Below are 24,868 nucleotides of genomic sequence, written 5' to 3'. Positions count from 1 at the left end.
GGATCATTTTGGCCTTAGGAAGTGTGAGTTTTGTATAAAATCTGACCCTGTTCAAAAAATAACAATGCATCAAAATCAATGTTGCTACCAATCTTAGACCCATCCTAGGGTCTAATAATTATTATAATCAAATGGTAGTTCAAATGTTTTTTTGGAAAATAATTTTTTCTGTTAAAAAACATGGGTTAATGTAAACAAAGGGTTAAAATTTTCACAAATTTAAATAATATTTCAAATGTATGTTTCAGGCAGAAGTAGTTCTAAAAGACTGAATCGTTAAAAGTGGAAAAAAAAATTGACACATGATATTTTTAGAGCAATTTTTAGGAAGGTGTCATTTTGTGGCCTTAGGAACACTTAAGGAAGTTTTTTATCAAATCTGACCTTGTTCAAAAAATAACAATGCATGAAAATCAATGTTGCTACCAATCTTTGACCCATCTCAGGGTATAATAATAACAATAATCACATGGTGGTTCAAATGTGTTTTTTGGAAAATATGTAGTTTTTTTTGTTTTTTTTTCTGTTAAAAAAACATGGGCTAATGTAAACAAAGAGGCATATAAAGGGTTAAAATTTCCACAAAATATATTAATATTTTATATGTATGTTTCAGGCAGAAGTACTTCTAAAAGACTGCATCGTTTAAAATGAAAAAAATATTGAAGTATGATATTTGTAGAGCAGTTTTTGGGAAGGTGTCATTTTGTGGCCTTAGGAACACTTAAGGAAGTTTTTTATAAAATCTGACCTTTTTCAAAAAATAACAATGCATGAAAATCAATGTTGCTACCAATCTTTGACCCATTTCGGGGTATAATAATAATCACATGGTGGTTCAAATGTGTTTTTTGGAAAATATTTAGTTTTTTTGTTTTTTCTGTTAAAAAAAACATGGGCTATTGTAAACAAACAGGCATATAAAGGGTTAAAATTTCCACAAATTTAATTCATATTTCATATGTATGTTTCAGAAAGAAGTAGTTATAAAAAACTGCATAGTTTAAAATGAAAAAAAAAAATATTGACGTATGATATTTTTAGAGCAGTTTTTGTGAAGGTGTCATTTTGTGGCCTTAGGAACATTTAAGGAAGTTTTTTAAAGGAACTCTTGAGGGTTAAAAAGCATCAGAATTAACCCAATACTGTGTTCTACCTTGCACAATGTGTGATTTCAACATAAGAATTTATAATTGGAAATTTTATCTCATTTTCTGCTGAAATTCTCATTACCGCAATGTGTCCGGCTGTGTTTGAACATGCGTTATGTCGTAATTTAATCGAATTAACACAAAAATATTAAGAAAAAAAATAAATGGATGTTTTGCTAGACTACTTTAGATGACAGAAAAAATATTTACTGAATATTCATGTATAATAATAATGAAGAAAAATTAGGAAAATGATGTGTCCATGCCTGATGTTCTCATCCTCCGCAACACTTTTGAGAACAGTTTAAGCACACATACAGAATTTTAATAAAGTTTGATTTTGAGTGACCAAGCACATGGACCAGTTACTTCAAGATGGCTACCAGGTAAGATCATTTTTTTACAGTTAATTTGAAATATTGTCTTGTCAGAATGCTTACACGACATTTTGATTATCATTACCGCAACAGATGCTTATTAAATGTTAATTTAATTAATAGAAGCATAATACTTTGATTTTAAATGCATGTGCAGAATCTCCAAATTATGTTCTTTCAGGTTTGTCATGTCATTTTGAAAATATGTCAGTGTTGATGTTTTCTGACTGTTGCGGTAATGAGATTTTTTAGGACAATTTTTTTTAATTATGTTAAAAAAAGTGTTAAATGATAAGTAGAAGTTTTTAAATTAATGTTCCCATTTACTCCAGACTTTGTTTTTCAATGTCTGGTGGGAAAAAAAGTAAATTTAAGCAATTTTTACATTTTCATGCTTGACATTTTTAAAACAAGTTTTCGTGAGAATCACCCAAGTGCTCGCCGCTCAATATGCTTGCTACTACAAATCTCTGATGCCTTCCAACCTACATTTGAGTCATTTTTCAGGTTAGAAAGACAACCAAAATGTAATGTGTGTGTGCCAAGCTACTCATAACTGAGTAATAGTTTAGAAAAAAGATGCATGAGTACTTTATAAGTATTTCTACACTGTAAAACCCGACAAGTTCAGAGTACTCAAAAATTTTGTTGAAACTGATTACATAAATTTTTTTAAGTAAACCAACATCAAAAATTTTAAGTAAATATAACTTAAAAAATTTCAGTTAACCCAAATGTAAAAGTTTATGCTTCGTTTTATTAAATCTTTAAGTACAATATACATAAAACTACTGTTTATTATAAGGACTGTTTTACCATATATATTTTTTGTATACCGTACTTAAAACCTCTTTTTACCAATAAATTTTGTTCACAAGTCACAGAAACAGATCATGTGACTCATGAAAATTTAAGACAAGTGAAGTGAAAGTATATTGCAGACTTTCACACAGTCATAGTTTATATGATAAAGCAACATATATCCGACCTACATCCTAAGTTAAGCACAGGCACTACACTTCTGAACAATGGTAACCACAAAACTAAAAAATAGCAAACTCTTCTAAATCTCCAACATAAATAAATGTTTAACACTACTGAGTCTCTCTCTTTACTAAAAAACACATAAAATAGCACTTAATTTCAAAAAATGCTCTCGTATTGCAGGCTCATGCAAAGCATGCTGGGAACTGGAACCTCCTCAACCAATCGTGTTGATTTAACTTTAAACTGAAGTAAATTTGCAGTGCCAGACTCTTTCTTAGCTTACCTGGCAATTTGAACTCATCACAACTACCAAAAGTTTGTTATTAATTGCAGTGTTTAGTACAGTGAGGCAGTGGTATTGAAATTACTCCGTTTGGAAGTAATAAATAAATTTTTTGAGTTCTTTGACTCATTTTATTTGAGTTTGTGGAACTTAAAATGGCGAACTTGTTGAAAACACATAAAAATTTTAAGTCCAATAAACTTTTTCACAGTTTTGAGTTCAGTTCACTCATTTTAAATGATCACATTTTACTGTTTTGGTTTACAGTGTACTTTTTTTATACTTTTATACAGCTTTTATGTCTTTTTCGGAGCTCGACCAGGTAAGTCATCCTCGTTTGATGCAGGTCAGAGTCAAACATTCTGCCAAACATCTGTGTGCATTTGTGTTTCACAAAAAAAAAAGAAAATCACACATTTGGAGCGACATGAGGGTGAGCAAAAGACAAAACTTCAATTTCTGGGTGAATGTTGTGCAACTATAAGGTATATTTGTGTATATGTGAGTGTTTGTGTACCTTAGGCAATGGTTTCTGGAAGGCTTGCATTGCCAGTATAATAGGAGCGGCCGTGTTCCAGTTGTAATACCTGCTCGGAAAAACAAGACCGACAGGCGTTATTTTAGTCACAGAGAATGGGAACTGACCATTGAATGACATCACTCACTTTGAGTCGATCTTCACCACCAGATTTGGGTGATCGATGATGGATGGATTGTCAGTAAACTGCTGATAAGAGACAGACCTCTGCTGGAAGTGCTCTGAACAATGAACGAAAGCCATGAAAATCAATTAAATTCATATTTATAGAACCATGACGCATTAGTTTGGATAAATTAAAAGAGGGCACAAACTCAGCATAATGCAAGTACAACAAAACTGGTGCCTAATAAAAACATTTTACACTAATGTCTCATATAGTGCACACATTAGCTCTGCATTATCTATTTTAATGTATTTTTAAAACCTAATGGGTCTGTTTTTATTGCTCGATTTGTAAAGATGCTTGATGTCCGAGAACACACACTGAGGAAACTTGTAATGCACTGTGAGTTGCTTTATATAAAAGTGTCTGCCAACTGCGTACATGTAAATGATGTGCACCTTTAGTGATATCTCTGTTTTCTGTGAGTCCTCCACACAGAGAGATGGCGATAGAGGGCAGGTCGTAACTGTCCACACCGCTGTCTGCTCCTGAACTACACGCCGACTGAGACACGGTAACACTGTGAGAACTACTGTAACCGCATGAACGCTCTGATCCACTCCTGGCAATGAAAAAACACAAACAAATCATTAAAATTTCTTTTTGGTGACGTTAAAGAAATAGTTCACCCAAACATGAAAATTACCCCATAGTTTACTCACCTCAATGCTATGTTAGGTGTTTATGATTTTATGTCGGTACGTAGTACCATAGATATGTATAATAAAGGCTAGATATCTCGCCCGCAGTGCTGGCCATTTGAGTCGAACGTCCGCATTTGGCGGCCATCTTACCACAGGGAGCTCGCTCACTCGTAGCATTGTGTTTTAATGGTGCATGCACTTTTAAATAACCATAACTTTCAATTTTCAACTCAATTATTTTCTACAGATTTTCTAACAGTTTGGTTTGTTATAAACGTCAAAGATGTACCTATGACACTGCATACGTATGAATCATTTTCATGAAACATGTTAAAGCATCCAGAATTATAGCCACGTTAATAACGTTTGTAAGAAACCAAACCATTTGAAAATTGGTAGAAAATTGAGCAAGTTATGGCCGTAACACATCTAGCCTTTATTATATACATATCTAGTACAATTATTGGTTCTCGCGAGTCTTTGTAAATGGTCGTGATAAAACATGCAGACACAGAAGAACCAATGATCGTCTTATGTACCGACGTTAAGCCAATGTGCCGCCAATTTAGATCATTCACAACCTATAGTGTTGTCTACATTTAAACACGACTTATTGATAACTAAATAAGCTGAATATATGAATAGCTTTTCTTCACAAACATATTAAAATGGTTTAAAAAACATATATTAGCCCAACGGACTCAAGTATTACTTTTTACGATAATGGTTGGACTTTATGGCAAAAATAATTTTAAATATATTTTAAAATATACATAAAATGGCCAAAAAATATATTTGCTGAAAAGTTATTTTTCACCCATATATTTTTTGGCCTTTCTAAAATATATTTAAAATTATTTTTGCTGGGAATCAAATAAAAATAAATATATTTCAAAGCATTTATATTCACATCGCATTGGAAAATTTTGTATGTTACAAACCTATAAACATAACAGGTTTGAAAAAATAAAAATTACATATATTTTTAACTGCAAAAATATACTTAGAATTTTATATTTTATACATACTTAATATTTTATACTTTTTATACTAGCTTTTATATTTTGGCCAGGATAAATATATACAATACTGTGCAAAAGTCTTAGGCCACCATGCCAGAATTATAGTGATCATATATAATTGTTTCTCAGTCTCTTTAATAGAATACATTCAGAAAATACAGAAAATGTGTATATAGTATTAAAAACTGTATAAAAATGTAAACTGATGTGTCAATTTTTTAGGATAAACTTCCCTTCCACTTGAGCAATAGCAGGCAGCTGCAGGATCTCTTAAACCTAAATGAAATTAAATCCTAATTTCTTCACACTGCAAAAAATAATTTTCAAGAAAACTTTTTCTTAGTATTTTTGTCTTGTTTTCAGTAAAAAATATTAAGATGCTTTTTTCTTGATGAGCAAATTAGTCTACTTTTTAGACCAAAAATATCAAATTTAAGTGATTTTGTGCATAGAACAAGCAAAAAAATCTGCCAATGGGGTAAGCAAATTTTTTAGAGTTTAGAGTTTTTCTTTTCTTTTTACTCTAAAAAAATTATTTTCTTGGGTCTTTTTGCTCATCAAGAAAAAGTATCTTAATTTAAGAATTTTTTGATATTTTTACTGAAAACAAGACAAAAATACCAAGGAATATTTTTCTTGAAAATCATTTTTTGCAGTGCACTCCTGAATATTTATTTTGTACATATTTCCTGTATTTTCAGTTTGTATAATAAAATAGATAAATCAAATAAATATGGATGGACATTAAAACTTCAGAAATAACAAGACTGGTGGTGGTGGCCTAAGAATTTTGCACAGTACTGTATTTTTCTGTATGGTTTGTAAAATTAGAAATATATTTGTTGCCCCTGAAATACATTTTGAAATATGTTAATATATAAAAGTAAAAAATTAGGATGGCATACCGTTTAGGAAAATAAAGTGCAGCGGCTTCTGGCTCTAACTGTGTTATATCATCCAAATACACACCATCGGCGCCCAGGTGGCGACTTCTCTCATCTGTATGAGAAAACACTGTGAAACAACAGAATACAGAAAGGGAAACTTATTTGTTTATTTCCACGAAAGCCATACACATATTACCTTTTCTTTTAGAAGGGGAATCCGTTTTGATATGTGGGTGGCGTCCAATATTTGCTCCGCTCTCCTCGATCTCTGACATCACGCATGCTGCTGATGTTACTTCCTGCTTTTCAAATTCTTTCGTTTCGATTGATTGGCCGTCAGCAGGAGCTCTGATGTCATCATCATGGGCAGCGTTCTCAGAAATGACCCTGAAATGTGTGTTGTCTGAGATGGGGATCGACAGCGGATGTGCCGGCAAGAGGTTTGGCTTACCGACAGAAACGATGACTACCAAAACATAATTAAGATTAGATGATTAAATGATGACAATCACACTAATATTGTAAGTTGTGTAGGTGAATGCGTGGGTTTTAAAGTTTTAACCTTGGCTGCTTGAGGAAGTTCACCCCAGGACCACAACATGGCCGAATCCTCTTCCTGTCCTTTACAAAGCAGTTCAGAGTCACTCTTAGGAGTGTCCGGACGGAATACATTAGGACTAAAGAGAGGGAAAGAACCAAGCCAAACTCTTTAAACCACAAATTTATCCTAAGAGCATCCTATGAATGTTTGTAAAGAAGATGGAATTTTATGATTACTTTTTAATACTGAATGAAATATAACATGTAAATAAACACTAATAATGCAACAATTTATTAAAGGATTCCACTTTCATAAAAAATCTGATAATTTACTCAACAGTTTCAATGCAGCTTCAAAGGTCTCTAAACGATCCCAACAGAGGTATAAGGGTCTTATCTAGTGAAACAATCATAATTTTTAACCACACCTTTTCATCTTGCACTAGCCTTGTGATGCGCCAACGGGACCTTACGTATTACGTAATCACGTTGAAAGGTCAAGCATAACGTATGCAAAAACTACCGCTCCAGTGTTTACAAGTGTGGAAAGAGTGGACCGTTCAGACATTGTTGTTGTTGTGGAATGATGCTAATTAATGTATTTGTGTCAGTTTATTATTTACAATGGTCTGCAAGTGTGTATTTCACATATGTAATGTGTCAGGGCTGGAGTATCCTGGGATTGGGCGAGTGCCCTGGGGCACCAGGCAATGGGGGCACCAAGGGCTCCAGACTACAACCAAATGGAGTTTTTAAAACAGCGCGAGCAGTTTTTTTGTTAAATTTATAAATACTGGTGCATGTGTTGGGCACCTGTGAAAAATATGGAATAAGGAATGCGGGTTTGGGTTTTGAATGCTCATTTGCATGCGGCGTCAATCGTTTTATGTCACTATGCGCTCAGTTGAATCTACAGATGGGTCTACGCAGGATTCAACTTGTATGTTTGTATCTTAGACAAAAATATATCAAATTCAAGTGAATTTGTGCTTAAAACAAGTAAAAATATCTGCCAATGGGGTAAGCAATAAAATCTTGAACATTTTTCTTAAACACTAAAATCAAGAAAAATTCAAGAAAAATTTGCTTACCCCATTGGCACATTTTTTTTGCTTGTTTTCTGCGCAAGATCACTTGAATTTTATGTTTTTGGTCTAGAAACTAGACTTGTTTTCTTGGGTAATTTTGCTCATCAAGAAAAAGCATCTTAATTTAAGAATTTCTAGATATTTTACTGAAAACAAGACAAAAATACTAATGTTTTTTCTTGAAAATCATTTTTTGCAGTGTAGAGTTAAGTCTACACTGCAAAAAAATGACTTTCTTACTCATTTTTTTTGTCTTGTTTTCAGTACAAATATCTAAAAATTCTTAAATCAAGATAATAACATGTGCAGCAACTGCAAAAAATTATTTTTAAGAAAAAAAATTCTTTGTATTTTTGTCTTGTTTTTTAGTAAAATGACCCAAGAAAATAAGTTTAGTTTATAGACAAAAATATATAAAATTTAAGTGAATTTGTGCTTAAAACAAGTAAACATTTCTGCCAGTGGGGTAAGAAAAAATCTTGAACATTTTTCTTAAACACTAAAATCAAGAAAAATTCAAGAAAAATGTGAAACTTATTTTCTTAGATCATTTTCTTATCAAGAAAACACATCTTGTTTTAATAATTTTTAGAAATTTGTACTGAAAACAAGACAAAATTCTAAGAAAGAAAGTCATTTTTTGCAGTGTATTTAGTATTTTTCAGTAATGCAGTTATTTTGCAAAAAATGTGAATAATTGCATTGCAGGTTGATTTAAGATGTGCCCTAAATTTTCAGCTTGCTCCTAAAACTTTTAGTCAGTGCTCCTAATAACAAAAATGTGATGATTTTGCCGTTATTATGTCATATGTGAGTTCGTGCTGGCGTGTCACACAGCTAGTGCAAGACAAGAACTTGTGGTTTAAAATTCTTTTTTTTATTGCAAAAATGACATCGTTTTGCTGGATATGGCCCTTGTATCTCGGTTGGGATTGTTTGGAGCCCTTTGAAGCTGCCTTGAAACTGGAAACTGTTGAGGTCCACTATATGGAGAAAAATCCTGGAATGTTTTCTTCAAAAAACATAATTTCTTCTCGACTGAATCACTAAAAACATCTTGGATGACATGGGGGTGAGTAAATTTTCAGGATTTTTTATGAAAGTGTAATCCTTTAATGCACTTCCAGTATTAAGCTTTTTAACATGCCAAAAATCAAGATAATGTTTAACTTTGCTTTCCATTGGAAAAACTGTGTTTTTATGTCTGTGTTTTACCTGTGACTCAATTCCCCATCCGAAAGAGCATGATCTGTGTTTTTCTTTTCTTTGGTTTCAGTGAATAAACTGTCATTTTCAAACTCACTGCTTTAAACACACACACACAGAAACAAACATGAGTCACATCTGCTTCGAGTCTGAGGACTTAAAACTTTCTCAATGCTGTTTCCTTCTGCTTTCACACAAACACAGTGTTCTGGTGGTTTCACCTGTTCTCATCAAGCTGTTCACTGTCATTACTGTTGATGTTGGCCATGTTGACCAGCTCTATATCTGAAAACTCCAGGCTCTCCTCTCTCCTCATGCCCTCCACTCTAAACTTTCTTCTCCTCTTCCTCCTCTTCTTCATTACCTCATTTTCAGCACAGCAGCCCATCAGAACCCCATCATCAGATGGGATGGGAGATGTAATTAGGTGAGAGGGAATCACTTCCTGATCAGAGAGAAATAGATATGGAAATATTAAGCTGATCTCTCCTCAATACTGGTTGTAGCAGAATGTAGCAGTAAGGGAGATGAAGAGATGTTTAGGGTTTGCACCTGATCATCTTCTGTCTCCTTGACAAAAAATGCTTCTCCGTTCTCTCCCAATTTCATATGCAAATTCACAGGTTCCCCATTAATCTCTATATCCACCTGATTTAGTGAGCGAGAGAGAAAGATAGAGATTATAGGGGATAGTTCAGACAAAAATGAAAATTCTGTCATTGTTTACTTGCGCTCACGTTATTTTAAACTTGTATAAATATAAATAAATATTTTGATAAATGATCCCATTGACTTCCATAGTAGGAAAAACAAATACCATATGGTCAGTGGGTTTAAAACAACATGTGGGTGGGTAAATAATGACAGAATTCTCATTTTTGGATCTAACACATTCTGTACCAACCAAGTTAGAAAGTTAGCCAAAAATGAAAATTCTGTTATCGTTTACTGACGCTCATGTTGTTTTATTCTGGAACACAAAAGAGGATATTTTGATAAATGATCCCATTGACTTCCATAGTAGGAAAACAAACACTATGGAAGTCAATGGGTTTAAAACAACATGTGGGTGGATAAATGATGACAAGATTTTCATTTTTGGGTTTAACACATTCTGTACCAACCAATCCCTTAGCACAGAGAGGTCAGAGGTCATATTACTGTTATCACGCCACTCACCACTTTCTCTCGTGATCGCAGGACGCCCATCTTTCCGAACCGTACGTGAAAGGGGGAGCAGATCAGAGATCCGTCAGGCTGCTGTACGACAATGACATCGATGCAGCCGGACAGCGTGGCAGGATTCAGACCTCTGTAGAGTTCCTTAACCTGCACAAACACCTGTCCTGCCAACTGCCCCACGTAATTCATGGTCTGAGTCTATGTGGATAACAAAGAATAGACGTCAATAGCTATAGGTTTACATGCAACCAAATAATCAACCAATTTGTATTCAGATTGAGGGATCAATCGGATTGAAAAGCCTCATTTAAACATCTTCATCATTACGACTGAGGTCGATCGGATGCAAATTTCGATCGTGTTGAAACGGGTGGTGTAGTCTGATCTGTGATCCGATCATCAGGAGAAAAGTTTGCATGTAAACACGTGAGTGTTGTATTTTTCAGATGCAAAAATACCTTGTGCACATGCGCAGAAGAATTATGCTTTAGGTTATGTCTTTTATTTACATCATTCTTATGTATCACATGATTCTCGTCACAAAAAATTCAATCGCAAGGCAATGGCAACACGCATTATTAAGGTAATTGGGTCACGTGCTGTACATTCTGCAATGTTCATGTGAACTTTCCTAACATTACTACAAAAAGCAATAAAATAGGGTAAAATTGCTTTTCATTGCCTTTATCTGAAAACTTCTTAACTCTTTCGCTGCCATTGACAAGATATCTCGTCAATCAAGAGAAAAAGCTTCCCTGCCAATGACGAGTATTTCCGGCTTTCCGCAATACCGCTATTATCATTTTTTTTCAAAACAACAGTTTGCGGGTAAAAGATGAAAGAATTTCTTTCATAAGTTATTGCCATTTGGGCTGTGAATAGTCATGGGATGCATTTGGGCTAGTTTTAAATGTCCATTTGGATGGTTTGGATACACGAATCTGGCAACCCAGGCAGGAACGCCTGTGCAGACATTTGTTTTGGATTATAAAGAAAGTGCATGTAAACAAACTTTTAAGGGGGCATGTAAACGGTATTGTCATAACTTGCAATCAGAATAAATTCAGGTGGATGGACAAAATTTTGTGCATGTAAATAGCCATTGATGGCTCCTGCTCATCAGTGCGTTCTGTGAGTTTATGATTGTTTATCTGAAGTTAGCAAATCATGGCTTTTGTTTTAAAATAAAGGAAGACCATTTTGATATGTCTAGCCTCAACTTCCTTTTTCAAGAGAAAATATGCCAATCCTAACCACAGTATTCTGTTAAATAATAACTTATACATTCTGATGAGAATAGCATATTTTGTATTATAAGCTTACTGTATTTACAGTGTATTTCCTTAGGCTGTCAATCAAACATAACCTCCAACACAAATACTGTACATCTGTTTTCCTAAAACGTTATGGTTGAATTGTGACATCCTAACCTGACACTCTCATCCAATCACAAGCAGGAATGGGTTATTTATATTCTGTCAGTATCTGTACTGCAGTAAAGCCCTTGTTAGAATGTAACTGTAAAGTTTGGGATTTGCAACCATATATCTTTGTTAAACCAAAGGTCAGCAGTCTATACAGTCTACACGGTTACAAACACACTCTTCTACATCAATGGATGCAAGAATAACTACTGCTGCTGGTGTCATATTCCTTCATAACTCAATAAGCACAGCGCTCGAGATCCCTAAGAGAACAGGTTCCATAAATATCTATAGGAGAGGAAGACATTAAAAAAAAAAAACATTGTCTCTCATTTTTATCTCAAGAATTATTAAGATAATAATTCAAAATTGCCCACCACAGCTTAGGTGAAGCTTAAACCTTATCTATAAATAGTTACCATTTATATTTATCCATGTGGCAGATGCTTTCATCCAAAGTGACTGGTATACATTTGTATCATTGTATGTGTCCCCTGGGCTTTGAACCCACGACCTTTGCCATGCTAATTCACTGTAATGCTTTACCAGCTAAGCTACAGGAACTTTACAAAGAAACATGTAGCAATGACAGGCTGTTGCATGAGCTACATTCATCTTCAAACCAAAATCTTCCCAGCAGAGATCACCACATCCAGCCAAACTAATTATTTATATTTTATTTATTATTTATAACAAATGTCTTTCTATCATTTTCTTTCTCTTTCTGTCTAAAGTATGTTTATTAAAGTTCTACACGATTATTTGTAAATAATAGATTGTATTTGTAAATAAGAGTCTTTTAAACATAATCATTATGTGCATTAGCATCAAGTTCTTATTATGACATGTCTCATGTTACATTTAAAATACATTTTACAGAGGCATTGCTGAAAATCTTTACTGCTACAAAACATTAACAACGAATGCAGATACACAGCAGACATTCAGTTTCTGTATTAAAGTCCGTTTCTGTATCTCACCTTCAGTAAGGATCCCTTCACATGTCCTTCATAACGGTGTAGGACACACAGACATCACGAAACATTAAATACAGTAACAAACTATTCATACATCCTCGCTTCTGCTGCTGCATACATTCATTCTGTCAGGGCACTTATTGCAGTGACGTCACACACTCAAAAAAAACGTACGGAAAAATATTATGTCAGACGCCTTAACCAATCAAATGAAAGTATGCACATTACGCTCAAGTGCTGACTTCCACGTTTTCAGATGTCGTGATACTGTATTTAATTTAGGAATGTTTTTGAATAATTGTCTGTTAAGGGAACGGGAAAAACAGAGAGGTTGGGAAGTGAAGGCTGAGTTGATAGTTTATTATTTCGGCTGTTGCATGTTTCGCTTTGAGCGACAGCTGTGAGGTGATTCAGTTGTCCAATCAGAGCGCCGTTTCCATCACTCGGCGTGGCCTCTGTAGGGTGATCAAGTTGTCCAATCAGCGCGCCGCTTTCATTCACATTCGATGTCTGCGGTCAGAATTTTGCATGTCGAAAGATGAATGTAAAGATACTTACTTGGTTCAAATAAACTGAGGTTGGTTGCTAAATAACCGGACATGGATTTTCTTTGTGTTTGCTGTAATCGTAATACTTTTATTTAGTGATGTTAAATGTTTTACATTTTGCTAAAATTAATAAAAAATTAAATTGAATTTTTATTAAAACTTTAATAATTAAAAATGAATAATTAAATGTTTAATTAAAATTAAAACCTATGATATTACAGAAACATATTCCCAAATCTCTTCTTAACTTCGTTTGCAATTAAAGTTTTGATATATTTTGTACTGTGTACACCCTTTCAGTGTTGTGACATCATGAAATTAATACTAAACCAAATGTCTGAGAACAGCTGGTTATCACACGCCAATGCATGCCAATGTTAAAAGGAACAGCAGAAAGAGAGGAAATGAGAGATGTTGTAACTGAGGTTTTGTGCTCACATGTTTTCATTTCACTAACCTTACCGGTGAAACAGGGACCAGACAAGCCTGTCTGTGGTTTGATGGTTCTCAACTGGTGTTCTTTTGTTGTTTACTCTAACACTCTGTTTTATCAAATCTATAAGCTGTAAAATATGTGATTCTAATAATCAACCATTTAAAACAATCTAACAACAATCTTATACATCATCATCATGATGTCAATAACAGTCAACCTGTCAACCACCCATATCTAGTATTTTTGTGGTGTCTTGACTTGAGCACAGACAAACACCAATCAGAAAATGTAAGTATCTAGATAAACTTAATCTCACTGATGGCCAAATAAACCAGGTTACCCAAAACCAGCTGGAATGAGTGGACCTCTACTAGTTCTGGAACTTCACCAGATGCTCCTACTTAATACATTCTCAGCCTCTTCATCCTATGTCTCCATGGCAACAGTGATGATATTGCTGCTGTCTGTGATGTTTATTACAGATCTTGTTTGATCTGTTTAAACTAATTTCGCTGATGCAGTGTTTTGCTCAGATGTTAAAGAGGTCATATTATTGTAATTTTTTAAAGATGTAAAATAAATCTTTGGTGTCCCCTGAGTGTGTATGCAAAGTTTTTAGCTCAAAATACCCCACAGATCATTTATTATAACATGTTAAAATTGCTACTTTTTAAGTGTGAGCAAAAAGTGTGCTGCTTTGGGTGTGTCCTTTAAAATGCAAATGAGCTGATTAAATGTAAACACTGATCGCATGATGATGGTGGTTGAAATTAAAACTCAATTGTGTTGTCAATAATTTTTTCTCTCTCTTTCTCTCTGCACTAAATGCAGATAAAGGGGCTGTATTATTGTAATTAGCTTGCTGCCTATGTCACAAAAGAGGCGAAATCTGAATGACCTATTTTTTCACATGCTTGCAGTGAATGGCTTACAAAAAATAAGTTACTGGGACCCAATTATAGCACTTAAACATGGAAAAAATCAGATTTTCACACTATGACGCCTTAAAAAATGAGAATTTAACATGAGGAGTGTGCATGAGGAACAAAGAGTTATTTCTACATTTACAGCAGTAAATGTGTAAATCAATATCCTTAGTTTAAAGTTAACAGAATTGCTCATAAGGCTTTTCCATTTACTTTGAAATTGCGCCCCCACGAGGACGTACTTTAACGATGACACTTATTACAATATTTTCATATTAATATAACGTGTCTATATTAAATCTAAATATTATATCATCATAATTTAGGGTGTGTGTATTTATTTATTTATTTATTTATAAGACATAAATCATTATGTTACTTTGACTTTTACTTTAAAGGGAAAACCGGAAGCGTGTCTTTTATGTGTTGTAGTAGATGGTTTCCGGTGCGGTGTTGTTGTTGAAGCGCTATGGTTTATCAGCGCGGCCTCGATCTTTTCGCCTGAGTTTCTGTCGAGTTCTGCGGGTTCATGTTCCGCGCCGCCGAGATCAAGAGCTTCGGTAAAGCGGGAACCGGCTGGTATGTATTTCACTGCGCGATTTAATGCGTTATGTTGTCTCAAAGTCGTAAGATGTGAATGACGTTTTTCATCTGATCATCGTAACACAAAGTACCTTGGTGTTATTGTTTTCATATAAAAGTCTATGGACAGTGATACCGCAACTTTAAGAATCGTGACCTCGATTGGTTAATCTTTCAGAATGTTCAGTTCAGATTCACCACCAGTCCTTCATTTTTTTAGACACTACTATGTTGGAGAATACAATGGATATGGTAATGATTTAATATCATGCCATCTATTAAAGTACAATGCTAGTACCTTCTGATAGCGTCACTACACGAGACATTTCTAAGGGCAAATGCACATTAAGAACCTTTTACATATAATACCTTTTCAAGTCTTAAAGGGGCAGCATCCTGGACAGGGATTAGATTAATCCAGGACATTAAAGTAGTTTTGACAAATATAACTTAAAATATCAGTAAATTTTAAATGTATTTTTCCAGGATCGTGAAAATTACATTTTATTAAAATAAGTGTTACCTTTTATAGGTTATAGAAGTAATGTAATGTAGTATTTATGCTGCATTGACATCAAAGCCATACCTTGATTCCTTGCCATAAAAACAAATCATTTGTGACTAGAATTTCACATTTATATATTGTGTAGTTGTAAAAAATCTGAAAATTGAAAAATTATTAATAATTAATTATGTGTGAGCTAAGCATTAATCATCTTTGTTTAATATCGTTTGCCCTCTCATTTTCATCTCTTCTCCTTTTATGTTCCCATATCACTCCTTTCCATCAGGCACTTTCGGCGGACGATGGACGAGCTGGTCCACGACTTGGTGTCGGCCCTGGAGGAGAGTTCTGAACAGGCTCGTGGAGGGTTCGGCGATGGTGGAGATCACGCCCTGGCCGTCGGTTGCCTGCTAAAACGTCAGGCTCGCAAGCGTCGTGGCCGTAAACGCCGGTCCGATAACCCTCACCCGCCGTGGGACACCTGTCACCTGAGCGAAGGCTCCGAATCCAGTCTGGAAGAGCAGAAGGACTATCGTTCCTCCACGGCTGCTGGGGGCGCTCACGCGCGCGACAACAACAACAGTGACTCTGATGAGCAGCTGGGTGCAAAGCGCCGTACGCCACTCACCGCCGACTCGGGCAGGGGGAAGAGGCCGCTTTGGCTGGACGATTTAAGCGGAGCTGACGCTTTAGGAACACGCAGTTTGAGGAGGCGTCGGAAGGTCAAGCGCATGGCTGTAGATCCACCTCTAGAGGTCACCACTATGTTGGCACCGCCCAAACCGTCCACAGCAGGTGGCAGCAGAGAGGCAGGGTTCCTGGAGGGTAAAGGAAGTGAGGTAAATAAAAACAGGGTGAAGAAAAGAAAGTTTGCGGCGCAGAGATTCACGCAGGATGTTGCGGATGAAGGCGTAGTGGTGGAGAGCGAGGAGGTGGGTCAGGCGGCCAAAGACAAGATGGACTTTGAGGAACAAAAGGGCTCAGATGAGGACATGAGTGACAGGTGGTTAGTGTTCTTTTTTTAGCCCCTCCTCTTCCTGTTTCTGTCCAGCAATACATCTTAACATTATGACTAGGGCCTTATAACAATTAATCACAACTAATCATTTGCAGATTAAAGTTTGTGTCGTATTGTGTATAATAATTCTGTATATATAAATTAGGGCTGGGCATAGATTAATCTAGATTAATCTCAAACAAAATAAAAGTATTTTTTTGCATAATATATGAGTTTGTGATGTGTGTAAATATTATGTATATTTAAACAGACACACATAATATATATACATTTAAGAAATGTTTTATTTAAATATTGTTTTTTATTTATATATAATTTAGAATATATAAAAATATAAATAGATATATATACACATGTAAATGTTTCTTAAATACATACATAAATGTGTGTGTATTTATATATACATAAAAATTACTGTTATGTTATGCAAAAATTTACTTTTATTTTGTATGAGATTAATCTAGATTAATCTATGCCCAGCTCTAATATAAATACACACACATGCATGTATATATTTAAAAAATATTAACATGAGTATGTACATATTATATTTAATTTATTTTATATATAAATATGAATACTTAATAATATAAAAAATTATACATGTATGTGTGTGTATTTATATATATATACATAATTATTATATAAAGTACACACACATATATGATGTAAGCAAAAACTTTTATTCTGCAAACGATTAGTTGCGATTAATCTCTATGCATCCCTAATTGAAATGAAGGGTGTTTGTACTGCCTATAATTGATGCTAATTTAAATAAATTGTCCTTAATGTATATATAAATCATATGTATTATATACAGTGCATTCAGAAAATCTCCCAATCCAGGTGTGCAAAGCTTGTTGCGTCATTCCCAAAAAGACTTGAAGGTGTAATTGCTCCCAAATGTACTTAAAATAAGGGTCTGAATACTTATGTAAATGTTATATTTCACTTTTTATTTTTAATAAGTTTACATTCATTTCTAAAATTCTGTTTGCACTTAATTGACATAAAAGTAAAGGGAGTCTGAATACGCTGTATAACATTTTGTCATAAGAAAAACGGCCTGTGTTTGTGTGTGTTATTACAGCGAGACAAGCAGTGTCAGTAACAGCAGTGATGGGGGTTTGTACACTAATGATGAGGGAAGACAAGGTTTGTACAATCATCTATTTCATAATAAATATATATCATATGTAGTAAGAATTAAGCAGAGCTCTGTTTATGTACTCAGTAAGTCTCGTCTGTGTTTTTTTTAGGTGATGACGAGCAGAGTGATTGGTTTTATGAAGGTGAGCCGGGCGGGGCTTGTGGGATTGCGGGCGTGGTCCCATGGTGGGATAGAGATTCGAATGAGCTCGACCTCAATGACCCCGTGTTTAACAGCATACTGACCGGAGCCTTTCCGATAATGTCACAGGGAGCTCAAAGAGGTGAGTGTAAACGTACATGTACATGCATTCAAGCCTCTCCAAGTCTTTTGTAATGTCATATAATGTCCACATGAGAGCAGTGCTGTACAACCCAACATGAATGAACTGCATTTACACATTGACGTCTGCCACAAACACATATGAAGAGAATATGAAGAGTTCAGATGCAAAACCCGTCAAACATGTTTTTTTTTTCTAAATTAGCTTTTTTGCATCAGGCTTTTATGATTAGGTTCTCCAATTTCATTTTTTGTAAGTTAATGGCAATGAAACGGTTACTAATCAGTGACTGAAATGCCTTATTATTACAAATTAGAGATGCGCAGATTGGTATCGGTCGATTATGGCATTAAATGTACTTGGCTCATGAATGCAACGACAATTTAAGACGATTTTTACACAGTGCAAGCATTTTTACAACCCATTGCTCATGTGCGGATGACCTGGAAATTTGGATTTCTCTCTCTGCCTTTACACGGGGTTCCCACTGGTCCTTGAAATCCTTGAAAGTTTGTGAATCTGGGGGGGCCCTGGGAAGTTTTTGAAAATATACATACATAGATAAAGGTCATTGAAAGTGCTTGAACCTATTTTATGCAAGAAGTTTTCTGGGAAAAATCCATATTATTCCCTGTGTAGTGTAGGATAATATCATAATAATTCTAGACTTTTTAAGCAGACGTGCTAAACTGTTCCCTTTAAATGTTTATATCTTCTGTATGCGAATGTTGATTCATACCAAAATGCTTTTTTGCATAGTTGTGTTTGACAAATGAAAACATCTGTTGTTATTTTTATGTAACTGTTGTTCCTTGAGAAGGGAACGTGGCACTGCGTCTCTCTTGCCATACTTCCTGTAACGCAGTCTTTGGCAATATTTTAGATAGCGATATACTTCCTGGCTCCGCGTCACCCTGTCTTTGTCGTTAAGCCTCACCATTGGTTGAATTTGAAATACACATTCAGGTGCACTTACCCTTGGAGGTGTCCCCAAAGTGTCACCGCTGTGACGCAGCACGAGTTCCCTCAAGAGGGAACTGTAACAATATATCTTAAAAGGTAACACAATGTAACCTTGCTCTCACTTGAAATGTGTCCCCACATTTAGTCCTTGAATTTGAGGGTATTGGACCTGGAAAGTCCTTGAAAGGTCATTGAATTTGAAGTTAACTAAGGTGTGGGAACTGTTTACAGAGGTGTATTTTCTATGAGGGCGCACTTTGGTTCTAACAGCACGAGGCGTCTTCACATCCCCATCAAACAGCGTATACAACACACATCTATTGCGGACATTACATCTCCATGCTGAAAGTTTATTATTTGCATGCGTTTAATAGTTCTGACACTTTAAACTTTCATTTTACTTGCAGCTGCTCTTGTCCGTTTATCAATTATTAGCAAATCATCAATAAGTTTTTGCAGCCCTATAAAATAAGTTTTTGAGCTGTTAGTAAACTTTTAGTAAATTGGGTTCCTCTGACGTTTAGGTTTTCAAGCACGGCTCGCTCGGCAGACCTGTCTTCAGCAGTCACAGGTATGTGCGCTTGTCTGAAATATAAACTTCCCTATCATATTTATTGTTCATGTACATATGCTCTATTTTCTCTTACTAAACACAGGGAGCTTCTCAGGGAATGGTTCATGATAGATTACCACGGTTATCACAGGATCCTCATGAGTAAGTGCTGATTTACTCTGAAATATTTGATAGCACGACATCAGACTTGATTTAAGTGTGTGTTTGTTCTTCTTTATAGCACGTGGTTCAGTTCTGGGGCCAGAAGAGATCAGGTAAAGTCTCAATTATACATTTTTTGCATGATTTTAAAGTGATATATAAGGTGAAAAATGATATTTCATTTGTTTTACATGTTTGATGTTGGTTTTGTTTGCTCAGTTGCTTTGGGATTCTCGTAGTGACAGAAGTCATAGAAAAAGCTGCTCTTTAAAGACTGCCAACAGGTACAGAACTGTATATGTGTGCTATTAATGCTATATTATATGTGACCATGTCTGTGAAATCCAGGATTAAGTCTCATAATCTAATTTTGAGATTAGGAGCCTCAAAGTTTAAATTCACTCATTGGTTTTACATTGATTTTAATCTTTGGCATGAGAGACATCAAGATTATAATTTCACAGATTCATCATCTTTACATTATGTAGTATGACTGTATGTAGAAAACAGTAAAAACAATGACTTTAGTTGAGTTTTCACAGGCACGGTCACGTATTTGTGTCCTATGTGTGATTTATTTTGCTTTATTCCCAAAAGTTTCGGAGCTTCGCAAATTGTGTGTCGTTTTGCACAATTGTTGTGTCCGAACATCAACCATACTGAACACTATGTGTGTGTATGTAGACAGACGAGTGGACATCTTGGCTCTTTGTGTACTGGAGATATAAAGAGGCGACGGAAAGCTGCACCTGTAGGAGCCCCTTCAGCATCAGGTAACACGCAGCCTTGTTTACCATTATAACACCGTTTAGAGATCACATCTGAAGAGACGCAAGACCCAAATAGAAAAAAAAAGTAAAACTTTGTTTTAATATGAATAATTAAAGGGGGAGTGCACGATTTCTGAAAAACGCTCTGGAAGAGGGAGTCGGACTGACTACTAAAACACACTTGTAGCCAATCAGCGGTAAGGGGCGTGTCTACTAAACAACATCGTTGCCTAGGTTGCTTATGTGTGGGGCGGGTCTATCAAAAGAAGGTCCAGATTCTATTGGGGTAGGGTTGTGTTTGTTTAGGTGATTTCAAATGTCAACACTGGCTTTCATAGATCATGCACCCTGCCTTTAAACGGGGGTTTAGGGGTTGTGCACTCCAAAATTTTTAAACGCGGCTGAAAACGCCTGGAGGACACCGATTACCAGCAGTTTTTTTAGCTGAGCGCTTTGGTAGCTGTGATACTTGAGCTGTGAGTCGGTTGGTTGTTGTGATACTTGTCCCGCCCCTCCTCCACTGTGATTGGATGGCCGTGTGAAAACTGACATTAACGAGGGGAGCTTTTCACCCAAAGTTGAATCTCTTTCAACTCTCGACGCTCAGCGCCGAGCCTGGAAAAACGTCCGAGTGCCGGTTTTCAGCGCGGAAAAAAACGCTAGCTGCTGGCTTATTTGAAAAACACAGAGTTTCCATTGCAATCAATTGAAAAAATGCGCCGGCCGCGGGCGTAAAAGCTTTGGTGTGCACACCCCCTTAATGCTATTTCATGCATTCTGACTTATTTACACAGTTAAAGAGTTTAATCTTCATGCTAAACAAATGCAAATTGTCGAAAAAGCAATTGAGCTTCTGAAGGAGTATTTCTGGGCCTTCTCCTTTTTCCTAAGTTTCAGAAAGTTTTTTACAAACCTACCTGGGTAAGAGTACCTGTTACGTATCATTGACCACATATTCCTTTTATGGGCGCTTTCCCCCGGAAAAGCACGCCCACATGTTGATTAAAGTGAGAACGAGGACGCTCATTAGCATTGTTCCTTCGAGTAGAAGTCAAAGGCATCACTGCACGTGACAATTTTGTTTTATATCAACACTCAAAAATGGCACAAAAGAAGAAGTGTTTTTGGATGTAAGGAGAAGAAAGCCTTGTTCAACTTTCCAAGTAAGCCAGCCTTATAGAAACAGTGGATATAGTTTGTTTATCCATGGTAGCAGGAGAGTTTTGGGTGCGTGTTTAATGCTGGATATTGTTGAAATGAGGTCCCAACCGGGTAATGAGACGCAGGCGGTACATAAAACTGCTTCAAATGTCTGTGTTTTCTGGTAATCGGCCCTTAAGTGCATATAATATAAACAACACAAACATGTTGTGAATCATAAGTTATCCAGAGATATTGGGATAATGTTTTGTGTGTGTTGCTTGCTCCGGGATCTTGTGCTTTTCCGAAAAGAATCGCTAGAGCTGATCTGTCTTTTATAAACCTGATAAAACTAAATACTCTTCAGAGATATGAAGGATGTAATACTTCTATATAGGTTCTCAAGATTAACATGAGATGAGCAGAAACAGTGTGTGTTATGTGAGCTTTTAAGCCTTGGCATCAGTAGAGTCAATGATAGTCATGTGACAGAATTGGCACAGGATTGTGCATTTCCTGTCCTGTTCCTAGACACAAAGCCATCACCCAGAGTTCAGCGAGCTCAGATTCTGTATTTTCCTAAATGATTTAGAACAGGAAATGTGTGAGATCTGGATTATCTGAACGGGAATCAGATCACACTCAGATTAGTTTAAGATTTTCCTGTAAGTGCGCCCAAGAAAGCTGATTCACATAAATATACATTTACATTCAGTCATCATCAGAGCACCATTGAGTTCCATAGTAGGATAAAATAATACTATGGAGGTTTCTGGTTCCTTTAATATAATTCCATGTTTATAAATGCATTTTAAGCTGCACTGGAAAACTAAAGGTCTGCCATGTGAACTGCATTTCAACTCATCATCTGCATTACAAGAATCAGTGAGCTTAATCACTTAATGAAGATTATCTCTCTCACACTCGCTCTCTCTTTCGCTTCCTCTCTCAGGTGTGGTGGGTGACGGTGCTCCTCCTCTCCCCGAAACAAATGTTGGGAACCGTATGCTGCAGACTATGGGCTGGACTCCAGGTTCGGGTTTGGGTCCCGAAGGCAGAGGCATCACAGAGCCCATCCGTGCGTCTCAGAGGCCAAAGGGAGCTGGACTGGGCTTCAACTGAGCTTTGAGGACAGATAGAGAAACTCACGGAGACGGCGGTTGGCTCTTCTCTCCGTTAACCTCACCATTAACAGCAACCAGCGGCCTGAGGGGCAGCACTGAGCCGATAGCTCCATAAATATAGAGAAGAGATGATGGACAGAATATAGAGATATGCACCAACCCAAAGGAGAACTGATTCTAGAGCAGACTCACTGCCGCCCCACACACTTCAACTGTTAAAGGCGTCCAAACATTTATTTGCTGATTTGAGTTTTAAGTAACTTCAAAATAATTCATTCAAAATTTATATTTTTAAGATTTCTAATGCTGAGAGGTAAATTTTCAATATTTGCAAGAAGCTTTATTTGGCAAGTACAAATTCATATCAGGTCATATTTCACCCCAAAATATTACATTAATTATTTTATTTTTTTGCCTGGAAATGCAGTTAATTGTATTATTATTTCAATAATAAATTCTCTTTACCTTTATCCAATAGGCTACAATTTCTTTATGGCACAATATAATTCTCTTTTTTTTATTTTGGGGTAAAATATGACCTATACATTGTTCACAAACAAATAGGAGAACGATTTTCCAGAAGATTTTCAAAAATCTAAATTATTTGATTTAAGATGAATTTAGCATTTAAATTATTTTCTTTTTATTGCAAGTCATTTATTGCGATATAAATAAGACCCTTGAGAGTCTTTTAATGAATCTCATCAGAGGATACCAGCAGAAATTCACGATTTAGGTTTAATCTTTTAATTATTTTCTTAAAAATATTTTAGTCTTTAAATGCAGCCCAGTCTCACGAAATTACGTACCTATAGTTTTGTAAATTTTTTATTCTTACTGTTCATGAATTTCCGCTTTTTTTTGATCATATCACGAATTTCACGAATTATGTGTCATTGTCACATATTGGTTACTCAACTCTCGCTTCAGTTTAGGGTTAGATTTACATAAAATGACATCCTTACACAAACCCAACTCTAACCCTAACGCCAGGCGACAATGGTTTAAAAATCAGAAAATATAAAAAAATTAATCTGAATTTTTTTTATAAACCAATACTTAAAGTGACATCCTAACGCAAACACCAAATCTAACCCTAAACCGAAGCGACAATGGTTTGAAAATAAGAAAAAGCAGTTGAGTAACCAATACGTGACGATGACACATTAACAGAAATTCGTCATATGGTCACGAAAAAACGCAGAAATTCATGACAAAAAGAATTTTAAAAATGTATATGACTTTTGGTGCGTTATTTTGTGAGACTGGGTAGCAAAAAGTCATCTTGGAGATTAGATCAGTCCAACTCTTTAATTTTATTGTATTAATTGAATCTTTTTATATATCTTGTGTACCATGAATTTTTGTTAGATTTTTTAAAATTTTATGTTTTCATTTACGTCATGATTGGAGCTTTTAGGCATCTTTTGGGCATATATGTGCAAATATGTATATGTTATAATGACTGTGGATACCTCAACCCTTCACCCCTTCCTCATGAAAACTGCATGTAGTAAATGATGAAGTGACACAGACTGAGCCAATTTTGTCTGATCGATGCTGTTTTCTTTCCACCGTGTTAAGATGTCATTTCAAACGCATGCAGTTTTAAGCAGAGTAATTGGACAATTGGATTCATTGACTGAATTAGCTAAATTATAATGGAGTTAACTATTCAGGGAGATAAACTCATTCTCGCTGATCATCTGTAAAGGTTTGGATCACAGCATTGTTTTGTAAACACTTCAGTGTCCCTTGCGAAAAATCCCAGATGATTGGAGATTATTTTATCTTGGCAGAAAATTCAGGAATTTGATCTCTGAATAGAAGACGAGCAGAATGTGATGTCACTTCCTCTCTGGAACGTGGTGGAATTCCCTGATGATTCCCTGAATGAAGTTTTTTTGAGTATTTTTAAATACTTTTGCACTCTGTTTAAAATACAAAATGGACTATTATCAGTTTAATGTTAAATGAGAAGTTTAGCATGTCTGGTTGTGTTGTCTGTGTGACACTCCACAATGTCACATTTGTTTACTTGAGTCTTTTTGTCATTTTTGCCAATTTCTTTGGGGATTTTTTAAGACCAGGGATAAACTCTCGATGTCTATGTCCTGAAGTCAACGTGATGTACTGTTCATATACTGTAGATCAGTATTAAACATCTCTGCTTCATGTTGTTTTTGAGTCGATCTTTAAATCCAAATGACCTGCTCCTCACTCCCTAGCCAGAAGA

The 24,868-nt window shown here is 35.6% G+C and overlaps 2 protein-coding genes across 6 annotated transcripts in view; one reads left to right on the top strand and one right to left on the bottom strand.

The window, feature by feature from the left end:
* lpin1b (lipin 1b) overlaps window positions 1-13,036 on the bottom strand; it is a 39,244-nt gene extending 26,208 nt beyond the window's left edge. Inside the window, exons 1-11 of one of the 2 annotated variants that reach the window (XM_055186906.2) lie at window positions 12,476-13,036; window positions 10,069-10,269; window positions 9,442-9,537; window positions 9,111-9,334; window positions 8,899-8,988; window positions 6,618-6,732; window positions 6,252-6,501; window positions 6,074-6,167; window positions 3,901-4,064; window positions 3,464-3,557; window positions 3,316-3,385 (exon numbers count right to left, since the gene is read on the bottom strand). In XM_055186906.2, coding sequence (XP_055042881.2) covers window positions 3,316-3,385; window positions 3,464-3,557; window positions 3,901-4,064; window positions 6,074-6,167; window positions 6,252-6,501; window positions 6,618-6,732; window positions 8,899-8,988; window positions 9,111-9,334; window positions 9,442-9,537; window positions 10,069-10,260 — 1,389 coding nt within the window. In that variant the 5' untranslated portion in view covers window positions 10,261-10,269; window positions 12,476-13,036. The remainder of the gene's footprint in view (window positions 1-3,315; window positions 3,386-3,463; window positions 3,558-3,900; window positions 4,065-6,073; window positions 6,168-6,251; window positions 6,502-6,617; window positions 6,733-8,898; window positions 8,989-9,110; window positions 9,335-9,441; window positions 9,538-10,068; window positions 10,270-12,475) is intronic. The other variant, XM_073856391.1, reaches the window with a different exon arrangement.
* Window positions 13,037-14,800: 1,764 nt separating this feature from the next.
* gpatch2 (G patch domain containing 2) lies at window positions 14,801-24,807 on the top strand. Of its 4 annotated transcripts, none has more exons than XM_055186919.2 (10): window positions 14,801-14,961; window positions 15,756-16,472; window positions 17,578-17,642; window positions 17,747-17,920; window positions 19,408-19,454; window positions 19,540-19,598; window positions 19,678-19,711; window positions 19,818-19,882; window positions 20,283-20,371; window positions 22,461-24,807. In XM_055186919.2, the coding sequence occupies exons 1-10, from the start codon at window positions 14,912-14,914 to the stop codon at window positions 22,628-22,630; spliced, it is 1,470 nt and encodes a 489-aa protein (XP_055042894.2). In that variant the 5' UTR covers window positions 14,801-14,911; the 3' UTR covers window positions 22,631-24,807. The 4 variants fall into 4 exon arrangements, with proteins under 4 accessions (XP_055042894.2, XP_055042892.2, XP_055042893.2 ...); XM_055186917.2 differs by having other exon boundaries at window positions 20,196-20,371; XM_055186918.2 differs by having other exon boundaries at window positions 15,756-16,475.
* The last annotated feature ends 61 nt before the right edge of the window (window positions 24,808-24,868 follow it).

The sequence above is a fragment of the Misgurnus anguillicaudatus genome, chromosome 18, assembly GCF_027580225.2.
Source record: "Misgurnus anguillicaudatus chromosome 18, ASM2758022v2, whole genome shotgun sequence".
NCBI lineage: Eukaryota > Metazoa > Chordata > Actinopteri > Cypriniformes > Cobitidae > Misgurnus > Misgurnus anguillicaudatus.
Note: the sequence above shows the minus strand (reverse complement) of the source record. Positions and strands in the feature narration are given on the sequence as shown.

Excerpts from the sequence above, each read along its gene's own strand:
- gpatch2 (XM_055186916.2), top strand. The coding sequence starts at position 14,912 with ATGTTCCGCGCCGCCGAGATCAAGAGCTTCGGTAAAGCGGGAACCGGC. Across the intron at positions 19,599-19,677 it reads TTATCACAGGATCCTCATGA|CACGTGGTTCAGTTCTGGGG; the intron begins GTAAGTGCTGAT and ends TCTTCTTTATAG. Across the intron at positions 19,712-19,817 it reads CTGGGGCCAGAAGAGATCAG|TTGCTTTGGGATTCTCGTAG; the intron begins GTAAAGTCTCAA and ends TTGTTTGCTCAG.